The sequence below is a fragment of the Sinocyclocheilus anshuiensis genome, unplaced genomic scaffold (genome assembly GCF_001515605.1).
Source record: "Sinocyclocheilus anshuiensis isolate Anshui unplaced genomic scaffold, SAMN03320099.WGS_v1.1 scaffold112, whole genome shotgun sequence".
In the NCBI taxonomy this organism is placed as follows: Eukaryota; Metazoa; Chordata; class Actinopteri; order Cypriniformes; family Cyprinidae; genus Sinocyclocheilus; species Sinocyclocheilus anshuiensis.
This window is the reverse complement of record NW_015557175.1, coordinates 808,898-826,614: the sequence shown is the minus strand read 5'-3', so window position 1 is coordinate 826,614 and position 17,717 is coordinate 808,898. Positions and strand designations below refer to the sequence as shown.

The 17,717-nt window shown below is 34.3% G+C and overlaps 2 protein-coding genes across 4 annotated transcripts in view; one reads left to right on the top strand and one right to left on the bottom strand.

The window, feature by feature from the left end:
- LOC107678471 (FERM domain-containing protein 3-like) overlaps positions 1–6,839 on the top strand; it is a 63,433-nt gene extending 56,594 nt beyond the window's left edge. For both annotated transcript variants that reach the window (XM_016473748.1, XM_016473747.1), the window contains exon 14: positions 5,769–6,839. In XM_016473748.1, coding sequence (XP_016329234.1) covers positions 5,769–6,412 — 644 coding nt within the window. In that variant the 3' untranslated portion in view covers positions 6,413–6,839. The remainder of the gene's footprint in view (positions 1–5,768) is intronic.
- A 10,071-nt stretch (positions 6,840–16,910) lies between these two features.
- LOC107678388 (ras and EF-hand domain-containing protein-like) overlaps positions 16,911–17,717 on the bottom strand; it is a 32,678-nt gene continuing 31,871 nt past the window's right edge. For both annotated transcript variants that reach the window (XM_016473628.1, XM_016473627.1), the window contains exon 17: positions 16,911–17,457. In XM_016473628.1, the coding sequence (XP_016329114.1) occupies positions 17,355–17,457 (103 nt within the window). In that variant the 3' untranslated portion in view covers positions 16,911–17,354. The remainder of the gene's footprint in view (positions 17,458–17,717) is intronic.

Below are 17,717 nucleotides of genomic sequence, written 5' to 3'. Positions count from 1 at the left end.
AAATCGACGCGTTTCAGAAAGGCGGGGCATAGAGGAGAAACAATAATGTACAGTATGTGGAAAATAATGTGTTCTTTGAACCTTAAACCGCATAAACACATTTCATTACACCAAATATACAAAATAATGTTCTTTTTTAGCAACGTCATATGACCCCTTTAACTATATCATATGATAAAAATATGAGACAAAAACTCATACTGGGGCTTTTTTTTTTTGGCCCAATATTTTGAATTTTAGGGCACATAACTGCATTCATGGACTATCCCGCAGTGCATCATGTTTGTCAGCAGGCAACTGTTGAAATGTATGATGACGTGCAGGGCTGGGGCCGAGTGGGTGCGTTAACTGCGTTAAAATATTTTCATCGCTTTATTGTTTCAGAACAAATTAAGTAAATTAATGCGTTACATTTTTATATACAATTTTTTATTTTTATATACAAACTTTCCATTTACTTGTGAGAGCCAATGGTGAAAAAGAAGTGCGCTTAATTGTATTGAATGTGCACTTGTGGTGTACTTCAAATATTAAAAGTAAAATTAATACATTTTTAATATATTTGAAATGTACTAAATTGCAACTTCATTACAAATATATAATTGCATATATGTACATGCATGACGTACAAGTTTCAATAACAATGACATTAAAGTATATTTTAGTTGATCATAAATGCTGTTGATTACATTCAACAGTACACTTTAACCATATTTCAAAGACAATACAATCATGAAATTACATATAAAGATGTACTTAAGTCCTACTTAAGCTTGTCAAAAACCACTCTTAAGTTCAACTTATTGCATTTAATATAAATGTAAACTATTATGCATTTTAATTTAATTGCAGATAATATACAAGTGTCAAATTATTAGCTCTCACTAAAGTATATTATGTTGAAGTACATAATTTCTGTAATAAGAACTGTTTTGTTCTTTTTCACATGGAAGTACCTCACCATGAACTCAGCTTTTGCCTTTGTTTTTGTAAAGAAAAGAAAAAATGTTTTTGTGGTAATCAACATTATGCATAAAATACTATCAATTGCGCTTAGCTTGTATTGAACCCAGAATATTCCGGCGAATGAGATTTTTGAGCTCCAGTGGAGAGGAAACTTATTCTGCTCTGTTATTCCATTAATATCTGGTCATGGAGTATTAATAAAATAATAAAAGGAGTCAGAGGTTGTTCGGGGTCTACAGCAGGACATCTCAGAGCCGGATACATGTGATGTCTGCTGACTGTACTGTACTCCGGACTGGATCTTTTCTCCATAACAGTCCGCTGTGATTAGCAAAGCCTTGTGCTATGACTGATGCTGTATAAATAGCTCATCCTGCATTTGGGCTGATCCGGCCTTAATGCCCTGACTTTGTTCACATGTCCGCTATCCGGTGAAGTAAAGGGGCTGGCAGGACCCCATCCTATGAGCTTTAACCCACCCAGAAGAATCAGGGACAGTGTTTGACATCATTCAAGCCAGCAAGACCCGTGAGAAGGTCACTGTGCCGTGAGTTTGAGGTGGATTGAGAGGGAGCTGTCGAGGGCTCAGATATGGAGGTTTTCGGAGAGCAGGAGGAGCGTGTGGTGGCTTGTGAAACGGTTGCTGAGGAAGCTCTACGGGAGGAGGATGTAGATGAGGTTCTGAACGTGGCTCTGGACGAGAGTTTGGAGGAGCGAGCGGATGCCATGCGCTGTCAGGTGAAGATCACCACACGTCACAACCTGCAGCTCCGCATGGCCAACTACACGGCACGAGACGTCTACGTGCGGCTGCTCGGCCACGGAGATCGCATCTCAGGAACCGGTATGGAAGCTCCCAAAGTCCTGCAGAAATGATGGTTTACCAGTGTTAGCATCTAAAATTGTGATTTTAAAGGTGGACTAGATGCAGGATCATTCCTACTTCATTTCTTCATTGAATAGCAATTTTGCATCATTCTGAAAACATAAAGAGATGGTTCATCCCAAAATGAAAATTTTGTCATCCATTTACTTACCTCATATCATTCCAAAGTTGTTCCGAATGTTAAAAAAGAAGATATTCTGAAAACTGTCTTATGTGTGTCCATTCAGTGGAAGTCAGTGGTCACTAAAACTGTTTGGTTACCAACATTCTTCAAAATATCTTCTTATGTGTTCTGTAGGAATAAGTAAGCCATACAGGTTTGGAATAACATGAGGATGAGTAAATTGATGACTGATCTTGAAGATCTATTCTTTTAAAGCAGCCGAAAACTCTTGACTCTACTGAAAAGCAGGGTTTAGCTTGAAAATGAAATACCTGATTCAATTAAACACAGCATAAACATAATGCTACAACTTGTGCAAATGCACATGTGAACTTGAATTAAATTGACAGTTCACTCAAAAATGAAAATTCTGTCATTTACTCACCCTCGTGTCGTTCCAAACCCGTATGAATTTCTCAATTCTGTTGAGCGCAAAAGAAGATATTTTGAAGAATGTAACAGTTGACGGCAGCCATTGACTTCCATAGTATTTGTTTTCATACTATGGCTCCTTTTAGCTTGACATTAGTTGGTAACATGTCAAGATGTCATGCAAAGTCTCTATTTAAACATGCAGGAAGATGTCAGTGTTTACCTATAGCAGGTGTGTTTATCGTATCTTTCACAAAAAGTAGGGTATTTTCTCCATACTACGGAAGTCATTGGTGACCGTCATCTGTTTGGTTATCCACATTCTTCAGAATATCTTCTTTTGTGCTCAGCAGAAGAGAGAAACTCATACAGGTTTGGGACAGCTTTTAATTTTTGGGTGAACTGTCCCTTTAAGTGATGTGGCAGTCAGAATGTCATGCTGTGAATATGTTCTTTCCATAACACTAAAACACACACACACACACACACACACTCAGGATATTGTAGTAAAATATTGTAGTCATTATTATATCATTTCAGGAGGAGGAGGACAGATTTACATTCATACATTTGAATTTATAAATGTCTTAATATTTAATTTATTTTTACATTTTCTTATCAAATACATTTCTATTTTCTGCAACTAAAATTTTAAGATTTACAATAGAGTAAAATGAGTGAATGTACCATGAAATAATGACTAAATGTAATATACAGGTGCATCTCAATAAATTAGAATGTCGTGGAAATTTTTATCGGTCTTATGAAGTATTCTAATTTGTTGAGATAAATGTTAAATGTGAGCCAAAATCATCACAATTAAAAGAACCAAAGACTTAAACTACAGTCTGTGTGCATTGAATTTATTTAATACACGAGTTTCACAATTTGAGGTGAATTACTGAAATAAATGAACTTTTCCACGACATTCTAATTTATTGAGATTCACCTGTATGTTTCATCAGAAGACAAGGACTATGACAATAATTTAAATGGAGATGAAAATATGAGTGACTGGGTCATAAAATGAAATGATTACTCTGTGGCTTACCAAACAGAAATGGTACAGTAATTAACATAGTTGTAGTTTCAAATAAAAGCATTAAAAGGCATTAACTTCTATTTAAATTAATTTGTAAAGTTTTTTTCATTTGTTGCGTAGAGAATGAGCCATTTTCTTCAGAAAATGAAAAAATCCATTTCTCTGTGCTTTGCTGTTATGACACATCATAGGAGGGGAGGGCATGCCAACTTTAGTTTCAAATGACATTCTTCTCTTGTCTTTTTCTTTTTATGTCTTTCACATTGTTTAAGAAAATCACCCTCTGATTTAGTTAATGTTGCATCTACCTGTTGCCATGGTAGCCATGATGATGGTCTGTTGCTAGTGACGACTGTTGCCTCCTCCTGGGCTAAATGGCTCTGTATGTGTCACTATGGTGACATCTTCTCTTTGCCCATATGCCTGCATCTACTCACTTAAGTGTGTTTCTGTAGAAGCTGTTCAATAGATAACGCATGATTATCCAATTAGTTTGACTAATCTTACATTTCAGGAACTGTTAATTGGCTGTCAGTGCTGATGCCCTGAAATCTGGTACATCCTGTCAATGCTGGATCATTCAGTTACCGAGTGTGGAATTCAGGCTTTTCATGCAACAATCCAGTTTTTATCTGAAGAGACGGGAATTATTTTTTGATAGTATGTTAAAGTATCATTGTGAAATGTGAGGATGGTTACATCAGATGACGTTGCAGAGCTCTATCTGTGTTAGAGAATAGTTGCATGCAGCATCGACGTCACTGACAACTTAGCCGGGAGACTTGTCTTAATCCACACTAGTCAGGCAGCTGGGTCTATATTTAGACTGCACTTGTCCAAAGAACATAGCCGTGCCGCTCAACTGCTGGATAAACACACATACAGCATAAACACAAAAAGAGCAATAGCTTTGAAATATTGTTATTATTATTTTAATATTTTATTACATTTTTTTTATTTTATATATTTATTAAATATTATTATATACATCAAAATCAGATTCTAGCTATTATCCCTAAGAATTTATTTACATATAGATAAGTTTATTGTAGTATAATTCAGTTTCATTGTGCCTTGTAATAAATCAGACATGACAATTGTGTAAAAAACATTAATAACTTACATTCAGGTTTGTTATAGTTAACTGAAACTAAAACCATAAAACATTTTTCATAACTTGAAATAACGTTAACTAAAATGTACTGGAAATGAATTATTTCAGCTAGTTGCTGAAAAAAAAAACTGAGATAAAACTATACAGACATATTTTTAATAAACAAAAATTGATAAAAATGACACAACCAAATTTCTCAAATTAAAATGAAAACTGTAAAGTAAAAACTAATTCAAAATATTAATAAAAATTACTACAGTAAAACTGCTAAAACAACACTGTCTACAAAATGTATCTTTGAAAATATTATTATAAATAAGTATTTTTACTAAGCATTAGTATTCTTGTGGTTTATGCCAAGTACAATTTTCTTAAAAAGAAAAAAGAAAAAAATCATTTCAGTTTTTTACCCCCTCATAAAAGTGCAAACATAATAAAATAGTAAATAAACTTGCTTCTTAAATGGTAGTTATGTATATATGGGTCAATTTGGGTTGTATTTTTAGATTTTAGGTTTAGGTAGATTTATTATTATAATTTTTTAAAACAAATTTTATTATGTGTGTGTGTGTGTGTATCGGTGTGTATGTATGTATATATATATATATATATATATATATATATATATGTGTGTGTGTGTGTGAGTGCGTATATGTGTGCGTGTGTGTGTGAGTGCGTATATGTGTGCGTGTGTGTGTGAGTGTGTGTGTAATTTTTTTAATATTTTTTTTAATCTGTTCATTTTAATGGTTTATGTTTTATTTTAAAAGCTCTTTTGCTTTCCACAATTAGAGTTGCAAATCTATCAGATACTATGAATATGTTCAAGTCCACAGTGTTTCCTGATAATTACTTGTAGATCCTTCAAGATGTGTTAAATGAATCTTAAAGGGACAGGTCACCCAAAACTGAAAATTCTGCCATCATTTACATTAACAGAAGATATTTTGAAAAATGTGGGTAACCAAACAGTTGCTGGTCCCTATTGACTTCCATAGTGTGTGTATGTATATATATATATATATATATATAATTTTTTTTTCGTACTATGGGAGTCGATGGCTACTGTCAGTTGTTTGATTACCCACATTCTTCAAAATATCTTCTTGTGTGTTCAGCAGAAGAAAGAAAGTCGTAGATTTGGAGTAAATGCTGACAGAATGTTCGTTTTTGGCTGAACTGTCCCTTCAACTTTCAGTGATTAACACAGCTGTTCACTCTGCAGGACTGTCGGCTTTGAAAGACTCTGTTCATCTGTCTCCACTGAAACCATCGGTCACTCCTGAAGAGGTGGAGGTGGAGGAGAGGGAAAACCACGTTCAGGAAGACGAGCCAGTCAACAGGACGAGAGCGGATGAGGAAAAGAAAGGGATACCCGTAGACCATGAAGATGAAGCGTGCGCGGCTCTCACCATATCTGAAACAGTGTACAGCCCGTGTGCCAGCGTGGTGCCCACGCCGGTGGAGGAGAGCCAGGGCGGCCTAGACCTGCTGTTCCAGAGTCCCGCACGCCTGCTGAAGGAGCTGCAGGCTGACCCAGAGATGCAGCTGGAGCTCCAGGCCGAGAGGGAGCGGGAACTCGCCAGAGAGGCGTTTCGTCAGTCGCTGTGCAGCCCGTTGAGTGGACGGCAGCAGATGCAGGCGTGTCTGCTCAGTGCCGCCCGTCTAGTGGTGATGGCCACGGGTCTCCTCATCATTCTGCTTCCCCTCCTCCTCGTGCTGCTGGAGTCGGACCTGGACATCTCATTCTTACACGACATCCGGCAGACGCCCGAGTTTGAGCAGTTCCACTACGAGTACTACTGCCCCCTGCGCCGCTGGTTCCTCTGCAAACTGGAACTCATGACGGAGCAGCTCTGGGGCGACTGAGGCTCACAGGGAACGGGGGGTGGGGATATAATGGACAGGACAGGACAGGTTTGATCTCCTACATCACATGATTTATTCATTCACATCTTTTGCGGATCACGCCGATGTGTTCTTGTAGCAAGCACTGGAGGCAGTTTTCTAGCGGTAGCGCTGTAGTTGTCTAGTGTTTTAGCCATAGCGTTAGACAGCGGACAGCAGCATGGGCCTTTAAATGGTTAAGTCAGCTTCATTAAAGGTGTACGACAAGCACAGCTCTGATATAAATGCATTGGAGCATCATACATTTCAACATTGATGATGGATATGTATGCCTCTTCAATATTTTCATTCATTTCACCTGCCTGTTGTCAGAAACATGAGTGTCGGTCAGGATCCAAAATTAACTTTTTGCCCTACATTTCAATGATGAGTGAATTTTGTGGATGTATAATTTTATTTAAAAAAAATTTGCAGGTTAATATTAATAAATGTTTCTTGAGCAGCAAATCAGCATATTAGAGTGATATCTGAAGGATCATGTGACACTGAAGACTGGAGTAATGATGCTGAAAATTCAGCTTTAACATCACAGGAATAAATTACATTTTAAAATATATTAAAATGGGAAAAAAGCTACTTTAAATTATAATTAACATTTCACAGTATTACTGTTTTTTACTGTATTTTTTATCAAATAAATGCAACTTTAGCCATAGGAGTCGATGGAATCAATGTATTTAAGAAAATAATCAATTATTATCAGCTCAGGCATCACATACTAGTGAATCATCACACAAATTCTAGACACATTATGACATTGTTACTCATATTTCTGTTTTGCTAGCAGAAATGTTATGGCACTATAGCTTAATTTGTCATACTTAAAGTAAAAGAGTTCTTTCGTTTGTAGACTACTTGTATCTCTTTGATGTGATTCACTTATAATCAGTGAGGCTCACTGTTTAAACTTGTTGGGTTACGCAACCAGCCAGCTGGTCTGTAAAACATTTTTGTAAAACACCAATTGTTATTCACATTTGATGCTTGTGAAAGTTCATTTTGGACCCTGAAGCCGGTTTGAGTGTGAAATCTGGTATAAACTCATATGAAGAGTCCATTTGAAATTATTTGATGTCTTTGACTCAATCAACCTCCATAACAACACAAATAATGCACGTCAAAATGTAGAAGCGGCACAGGCAGGTAATGAGCTCAGACCCGCTTCCCTAAATCAAGACTTAAAAATCAAATCACAGCCATTCAGACGAGCAGATTCTGACCTCATAACACTGTATTGGAATAAATCTCTGCCTCTTGCAATGCACAGAGATATGAGTGAGAGGGCAAGCTATACATGCTAAAACTTAATATCTCTTTTTAAAATTTTATACATTTTTATGTGATGCTTACAGTTACTTATATTTTTCAGCAAAAAAAAAAAAAAGTTTAAGTTATCTTATTTCAACTGATTTACACTAAAATGTAGATGGTATAGAAGTGACATATTTTTAATATCACCAACAATGTAACTTAAAATGCTGTGATGTGTTTTTATATAGAATAGCACAAACTATAAAACATTTTTTTTTTCTGAATTTTAGATGTCATGAGCAGATGTAACAGCAGGTTGCTAGTACATTTGAGAGGCTCTTATGAAACTGATCACTGTAATCACACAACATACATGAACACAAAATACATAAACAAGATGCACGAAAACGCCACAAATCGAAATATTACACATATTAAAAGAACATAAGTTTTGTGTCAGTATCTTTTTGTGGAAGTCAACAATGAAAGTGCAGCTAATAAAATTTAGTTTACAAACTAAGTCCATTTGGCCCAAAAGAGTTGTCAATTGAAAACTACATTTCATTTGCACACTGGCTTTTCTTTATAGGTATATATATATTTTTTATTTATTGTTAATGCAAGCTTGTTTTGTATGGAAGCTTGTTTCTGCCACAGGATAAAATAAATAAAAAGGCAAAACAAAAAGGTAAAATTGCAACTTTTTACCTTAGCCTACTCTTCTAACTTTTTTGACTTCATAATTGTGAGATATAGACTCAGAATTGAATTTGAGATATAAACTCGCAATTGTACGAAAAAAGTCTGAATGGTGAGATATAAACGCAAATTTGAGGAAAAAAGAGTCTGAATTGTGAGATATAAATGCAAATTTGAGGAAAAAGAGTCTGAATTGTGAGAATAAACGCAAATTTGAGGAAAAAGAGTCTGAATTGTGAGAATAAACGCAAATTTGAGGAAAAAGAGTCTGAATTGTGAGAATAAACGCAAATTTGAGGAAAAAGAGTCTGAATTGTGAGAATAAACGCAAATTTGAGGAAAAAGAGTCTGAATTGTGAGAATAAACGCAAATTTGAGGAAAAAACAGTCTGAATTGTGAGATGAATGCAAATTTGAGTAAAAAGAGTGAATTGTGAGATATAAACACGGATATTTGAGGAAAAGGGTCTGAATTGTGAGAATAAACGCAAATTTGAGGAAAAAGAGTCTGAATTGTGAGAATAAACGCAAATTTGAGGGAAAAGAGTCTGAATTGTGAGAAGAAACGCAAATTTGAGGAAAAGGAGTCTGAATTGTGAGAATAAACGCAAATTTGAGGGAAAAGAGTCTGAACAGTGAGATATAAATGCAAATTTGAGGAAAAATGTCTGACTTGTGAGAATAAATGCAAATTTGAGGAAAAAGAGTCTGAATTGTGAGAAGAAACGCAAATTTGAGGAAAAAGAGTCTGAATTGTGAGAAGAAACGCAAATTTGAGGAAAAAGAGTCTGAATTGTGAGAAGAAACGCAAATTTGAGGAAAAAGAGTCTGAATTGTGAGAAGAAACGCAAATTTGAGGAAAAAGAGTCTGAATTGTGAGAAGAAACGCAAATTTGAGGAAAAAGAGTCTGAATTGTGAGAAGAAACGCAAATTTGAGGAAAAAGAGTCTGAATTGTGAGAAGAAACGCAAATTTGAGGAAAAAGAGTCTGAATTGTGAGAAGAAACGCAAATTTGAGGAAAAAGAGTCTGAATTGTGAGAAGAAACGCAAATTTGAGGAAAAAGAGTCTGAATTGTGAGAAGAAACGCAAATTTGAGGAAAAAGAGTCTGAATTGTGAGAAGAAACGCAAATTTGAGGAAAAAGAGTCTGAATTGTGAGAAGAAACGCAAATTTGAGGAAAAAGAGTCTGAATTGTGAGAAGAAACGCAAATTTGAGGAAAAAGAGTCTGAATTGTGAGAAGAAACGCAAATTTGAGGAAAAAGAGTCTGAATTGTGAGAAGAAACGCAAATTTGAGGAAAAAGAGTCTGAATTGTGAGAAGAAACGCAAATTTGAGGAAAAAGAGTCTGAATTGTGAGAAGAAACGCAAATTTGAGGAAAAAGAGTCTGAATTGTGAGAAGAAACGCAAATTTGAGGAAAAAGAGTCTGAATTGTGAGAAGAAACGCAAATTTGAGGAAAAAGAGTCTGAATTGTGAGAAGAAACGCAAATTTGAGGAAAAAGAGTCTGAATTGTGAGAAGAAACGCAAATTTGAGGAAAAAGAGTCTGAATTGTGAGAAGAAACGCAAATTTGAGGAAAAAGAGTCTGAATTGTGAGAAGAAACGCAAATTTGAGGAAAAAGAGTCTGAATTGTGAGAAGAAACGCAAATTTGAGGAAAAAGAGTCTGAATTGTGAGAAGAAACGCAAATTTGAGGAAAAAGAGTCTGAATTGTGAGAAGAAACGCAAATTTGAGGAAAAAGAGTCTGAATTGTGAGAAGAAACGCAAATTTGAGGAAAAAGAGTCTGAATTGTGAGAAGAAACGCAAATTTGAGGAAAAAGAGTCTGAATTGTGAGAAGAAACGCAAATTTGAGGAAAAAGAGTCTGAATTGTGAGAAGAAACGCAAATTTGAGGAAAAAGAGTCTGAATTGTGAGAAGAAACGCAAATTTGAGGAAAAAGAGTCTGAATTGTGAGAAGAAACGCAAATTTGAGGAAAAAGAGTCTGAATTGTGAGAAGAAACGCAAATTTGAGGAAAAAGAGTCTGAATTGTGAGAAGAAACGCAAATTTGAGGAAAAAGAGTCTGAATTGTGAGAAGAAACGCAAATTTGAGGAAAAAGAGTCTGAATTGTGAGAAGAAACGCAAATTTGAGGAAAAAGAGTCTGAATTGTGAGAAGAAACGCAAATTTGAGGAAAAAGAGTCTGAATTGTGAGAAGAAACGCAAATTTGAGGAAAAAGAGTCTGAATTGTGAGAAGAAACGCAAATTTGAGGAAAAAGAGTCTGAATTGTGAGAAGAAACGCAAATTTGAGGAAAAAGAGTCTGAATTGTGAGAAGAAACGCAAATTTGAGGAAAAAGAGTCTGAATTGTGAGAAGAAACGCAAATTTGAGGAAAAAGAGTCTGAATTGTGAGAAGAAACGCAAATTTGAGGAAAAAGAGTCTGAATTGTGAGAAGAAACGCAAATTTGAGGAAAAAGAGTCTGAATTGTGAGAAGAAACGCAAATTTGAGGAAAAAGAGTCTGAATTGTGAGAAGAAACGCAAATTTGAGGAAAAAGAGTCTGAATTGTGAGAAGAAACGCAAATTTGAGGAAAAAGAGTCTGAATTGTGAGAAGAAACGCAAATTTGAGGAAAAAGAGTCTGAATTGTGAGAAGAAACGCAAATTTGAGGAAAAAGAGTCTGAATTGTGAGAAGAAACGCAAATTTGAGGAAAAAGAGTCTGAATTGTGAGAAGAAACGCAAATTTGAGGAAAAAGAGTCTGAATTGTGAGAAGAAACGCAAATTTGAGGAAAAAGAGTCTGAATTGTGAGAAGAAACGCAAATTTGAGGAAAAAGAGTCTGAATTGTGAGAAGAAACGCAAATTTGAGGAAAAAGAGTCTGAATTGTGAGAAGAAACGCAAATTTGAGGAAAAAGAGTCTGAATTGTGAGAAGAAACGCAAATTTGAGGAAAAAGAGTCTGAATTGTGAGAAGAAACGCAAATTTGAGGAAAAAGAGTCTGAATTGTGAGAAGAAACGCAAATTTGAGGAAAAAGAGTCTGAATTGTGAGAAGAAACGCAAATTTGAGGAAAAAGAGTCTGAATTGTGAGAAGAAACGCAAATTTGAGGAAAAAGAGTCTGAATTGTGAGAAGAAACGCAAATTTGAGGAAAAAGAGTCTGAATTGTGAGAAGAAACGCAAATTTGAGGAAAAAGAGTCTGAATTGTGAGAAGAAACGCAAATTTGAGGAAAAAGAGTCTGAATTGTGAGAAGAAACGCAAATTTGAGGAAAAAGAGTCTGAATTGTGAGAAGAAACGCAAATTTGAGGAAAAAGAGTCTGAATTGTGAGAAGAAACGCAAATTTGAGGAAAAAGAGTCTGAATTGTGAGAAGAAACGCAAATTTGAGGAAAAAGAGTCTGAATTGTGAGAAGAAACGCAAATTTGAGGAAAAAGAGTCTGAATTGTGAGAAGAAACGCAAATTTGAGGAAAAAGAGTCTGAATTGTGAGAAGAAACGCAAATTTGAGGAAAAAGAGTCTGAATTGTGAGAAGAAACGCAAATTTGAGGAAAAAGAGTCTGAATTGTGAGAAGAAACGCAAATTTGAGGAAAAAGAGTCTGAATTGTGAGAAGAAACGCAAATTTGAGGAAAAAGAGTCTGAATTGTGAGAAGAAACGCAAATTTGTGGAAAAAGAGTGAATTGTGAGAATAATCGCAAATTTGAGGAAAAAAGAGTCTGAATTGTGAGAGATAAATGCAAATTTGAGTAAAAAGAGTCTGAATTGTGAGATATAAACTTGGATATTTGAGGAAAAGGGTCTGAATTGTGAGATATAAACTCGGATATTTGAGGAAAAGCGTCTGAATTGTGAGATATAAACTCGGATATTTGAGGAAAAGGGTCTGAATTGTGAGATATAAACTCGCAACTGTGAGAAGAAAAGTCTGAACTGTGAGATATAAAAAAAAATTCTGAGTTACAAGATATAAACTCACATATTTGAGGAAAAGAGTTTGAATTGTGAGAAATAAACTCACAAATTTGAGAATGAAAAAAAGAGTCTGAATTGTGAGATATAAACAATTGTGAGAAGTCAGGATTTTATTTTTTTATTTATTGGTGGAAAAAGAATAGAATTGCAAAATGTAAATTCACAATTCTAAAAAAAAAACCCACTATGAATTGCAAGGTATAAATAGACCTTTATTTATTTATTTTTTTAATTCTGTGCCAGAAAAAAAAGCTTCCATAGCTTTAATTTTATAATCAGTGAAGGGTTTCAGTCATTCATGCACAACACAACTTGACATTTTGATTGAATCATGAAATGTGTTTTTGTTCAACTTCCCTTTGGATATCATGTTTTGTTTTTGTTTAGTTATATGCCCATGCAGGGCCTTGTACTGAACACTGGCGTTCTGCATAATGCCAAACCTGAAGAACCTGTGAAGACTCGTTCCATTTATGCTTTTTATGAATTTCATTAAGTCAAAGCTAATACATGAAATGACTACATTTGCATTTCCTTCAGAAGTCCAGGATGAGACTGATGTCTTCCGGACTGGCCGGCTCACAGCGCAGCACATTAACTAATCAAATTAACACGGCTAATTGTGATGCAAATCTGATGTGATGTCACATCTGTTGCTGAGGTGATAGCAAAAGGGCTAATGACACATTTCTGTGAATGCATCACGCTCAACAGAGTTGTTGTTTGAATCCAGTTCAACATAAACCCTGATCACTCATATTTACTGTCTAGCAGCAGGTGGCGCTCTCAGGAACGAATGTCAAATACTGAAGGATCTTTAAAAAGCTCTTTATTTTCTGATAAAAAAGAAAAGAAAACAAATATGCATATTCGCATACAGACATTTATATGGCTATGTTACCACAAGGTAAATATTTGATTGCTATTGCATGTTATTTGTGGCTCATTGTGTGGTTGATATTCATACAGACTCATATTTATTCACCATTACCAACATCAAATCAGAATCATTCAATCATTCAGTCAGTATTCATCAATATAAACTAATAGATCTTTTTCTGATATATCATGAATACATTTTTTTAATCGCATACTGTATACACTACCAGTCAAAAACGTGGACACACTTAACTGAATTTATGTCATGATTTTTTATATAAATTGGTAATTAATATGAATTAGTATGCAAAATTACCATGAATTCATATAGATTTATAATATTAATTCATACTGATATTTCATTAATATATATATATATATATATATATATATATATACAGTATATATACATTTTGGCTTTATATCAAGTATATTTAACTACTATGTATTTAAATTTAATCTTGTGATACAATGCATTTATTTTGTGCATACATGTTTTCACATTGCACTTATATTTAAAAAATACCTGCATGTAATTACATCTGTAATTAATTTCTGTAATGACACCTATAATTACAAAGTGTTTTGCTTAACAACATGAACACAATAAATATATTTATTCCAAACAATTATTTTATTTTATTTATTTATTTTTGTACATAGTAGTTAAAGACACCTAATATAAAGTGGGATGTAATATTTTCTTACTTTTAAAAGATTACATTTTAATCTAATGGCTTATGGATAAATCTTATGTAAAATTTTAAGGACAATAAAAAAGACTAAGTTTCAGCCAATAGTAAATACAAATTTAAATCTAGACAAATAAGCTCAAATTTACATTTGATTTCCCATGTTTTTTGGTCACTGCATAATTCCTACAGTTTCTTTTGTGTTAATTCATAGTTTTAATAACTATTATTATATTCACATTTTAATAACAGAAGAAAAAGTGTGTCAGAACTTCTCACTGATAGTGTAATCGTCCACATACACTGAATATAGATGTGAACATTAAAACACTGACTAGTTCTCTTTGAGTCTCACTCTTCTGCATGTATAACGTCTGTAAATACTGTGAAAAGAAAACGTCCTTCTCAATTCTCGTGCAATCAGCTAGCTAATCTGAGTCTTATTTGTATATGATCATAGGACTATGACAAGGACATGTCAGCTTTTTTCTTTTGTGTTGCGTTCAGGTTTCTCTGGACTTTCAGCTCAGGGTTGAGTCATTTTCATAAAGCAGCCAGAAATCGAAATCGAAATACAACATTAATGCTTTGTTGTGATGCTGCTGTCAATGTTGTGGTTCTCATTGTAATAAAAACATGGCATATGTGGAAAATGTAGATAATAGATAGTCATGCTTTGTGCTTTAACGTGTTTTTATCATGACCAATGAAAGCAGAGAAGCAGTGGCCACCTTCAATCAATCTGCTGGATGAAGCCAGTGCTTTAGTGACAGATTGACTATATGTATATATAGATAGATATCTTCATTCGCTGCATGGCAGGCTGATTGAATTTGCCCATTAACCTGAACATCTATATCATAGTGTGGCAAAATATAGATGTCCACACTCATTTGAATTGGCCAGAGGGTGCACATATTTCATATAGCATTCAGAAATGTCATGCACTGGAATTTGTTGTTTATTGTTTAGCCTTGCTATTCTGTTGCATGATGGGACACCAAGACTTCAACTGAATTCTTTGTTTTGTCTCATATGTTTGGTAGAACTGTGATTTTATTTGCCTACAAAGCAAGCTGAATATTGATAGAAATGGACATTTTTAATCCCAGCATTTGTTGACTGAAAAACACAGTTTCCATGTTTTCAAATGTTCGTTATTATTTAATAATAGTTTGTTAAATTGCAAAATCTTTTTGTTACATGAAATGTTTCTGGTGAATTTTTACAAAACCTGTCAAGAACGTCATATCAGGGTCAGAATTTACCCCAAAATCAAACGAATGTTTTGCAAATTATTAGTATTAAGAAAATGATGCCTATATGAGATATTGTGAAAAGAAAAATCACCTCAGTGTTTCTGATTAGAAAAACTAAATATTGTTTGTGGACAGCATGATTTTGATTGCTCTCATTACAGTAATGTCAATATAATGAGAATAATCATTGAGAATAATGAGAATTACAAACCAATGAAAACATCCGGATGCATTACAGTAATGAGGATTTGGGAGGAAAATGTCCTTAATTATCATGAGAATAACGTCACAATGCAAAAAAATCTTAATGGGCCTATAAATAATGTAAAATATATAGTACTTTTTTTTATTTTTAATGTGTTTTCAGGATGAAATATGACCTGGAAAAGTGAAATTAAACCCTTTGGATGACAGTATGTTGTCTGTTAATTGTATATGCTGTGATTAAAATCAATTGTCTATTGAGGGGGGGGAAAAAAGAAGAAAAAAGGCAATATTCACCAATTCTTGTCATTTACTTTGAGATCTTGATCAGCGTTTTGTGTTAAAAATACCCAGATGATTCTTACATAACATTTCTAAGCATGAAAACCCATTGCCCTTTAAAAACTGATAATTATATAGTAAAAAATAAAATATGCAAATTAACTGATCATCTGGAAAATGCTTGTACATGTGTTTATTTTTTTTTTCATATTTAGAGGTTTGAGATCTTTTTGAGTGGTGATTTCACAGCGTATGTGAAATGTGTTTTGTTTGCATGTTTATTTATTTAATACATGAGTTTCGCAATTTGAGTTGAATTACTGAAATAAATGAACTTTTCCACGACATTCTAATTTATTGAGATGCACCTGTAAATGTTTCAATTTAAAGCAGTCTGTCATTTAATTTCAAAATAAAACTCTGGGAGTATCCAAAAAAAAAATAATCAGTTCCCAGATTCACTGGGAACCGCCTTATTAAATTTGTAAAGTGATTTTTGATTGTTTATATGTTTGTTTATATACTGCCACAATAAAACAGGAGTGAAAACTTTGCAATCTTTATTTTTGCTTATTAAGACTTAAAAATTAAAGCAACATTCTTAAATGCAACATTTCTGTTCGATGGCAACAGTGAAATAAGCTTGAAATGAAAACAATTAAAAAAAGAATTACAAATAAGACATTAGAATTCAGATGTTACTGACATTGTCATTCATATAAGTATGAATTGATTTAACATAAATGTTTTAAAACGTGTCATGACGTTTTCAGCACTGAGCAGAAATATGTATTTTTTTTATAATTTAAAGCTACAAGCCAAAAAGAAATGATTTGGATCAAGCAGCAACTTCCAATTTTCATTCAACAAATTCTGTCATTTGTTTCTTCCAAAGATGCATTATTTCAATCAACTCACACACACACACACACACACACACACACGCGCACAAACACACACACACGCAGGCACGCACGCACACACACACACATGTTGTGTTTCCATGTTTTATGGGGACATTCCATAGGCGTAATGGTTTTTATACTGTACAAACTGTATGTGCTATTGCCCTACACCAACCCTACCCCTAAACCTACCCCTTACAGGAAACTTTGTGCATTTTTACTTTCTCAAAAAAACTCATTCTGTATGATTTATAAGCTTGTTTCCTCATGGGGACCTCAAAAATGTCCCCACAAGGTCAAAATTTACTAGTATTACTATCCTTGTGGGGACATTTGGTCCCCATAACGTGATAAATACCAGGTACACACACACACACACAAACTTTTCAATGACCCTGCAACACATTACAGAAGTATTATTCCTTTTCACTAAGCTGAAGGAAGTTTTCATGTAATAAATAAAGGCAAGGTACAGAATACTGAGTGTCTGTTCACTCCATAAGCTACTAATAATCATCTGTAATATAGAAGCTGTTAAATTCAGGGCTGTTAAAGGCAACACATGACACACAGTGATGTGCTTCAACAAGTGACTCGTCATTTCAAAAAAATCTGAGACAGTCTTGAGGACAATACTTAGCACAGTTGAATTTCTTAAACAACTCAGACAATCACTAATTGGTATTTATCATCTAATATGGCTTGAATAAATAGTTGAATGGTTAAATATTTGATTGGCTGTGTGCAGGTCATGTGACGTCAACACACATCAGCCCATGCAGCAGTTTGGGTTGGACATCTTCTTATGATTTCCAGACAGTTTGGCCACTGATACAGGCTCCTTGTACTCATCAGCATGCTTCGTCACCTCTCTGAAGTGAAGGATAGAGAAATCATTCAACATGTAATGTTAAAATATCCATATAATCAGAGTGCAATTTGTAAAAAAAAAACAGATGGGAATATTTGACCAAGAAGATCATCACAAATTCAGCAAAAAAACTAAGAATACAGAAAATAATTTAACAAGTAATAATAAATGATACAACAAATTTGTATTATCCATGCATTATGCTCAGGGTGTGATTTGCCCATCAGTAGTGAATTTGGTAACAGTACAGTTGAGCATTTA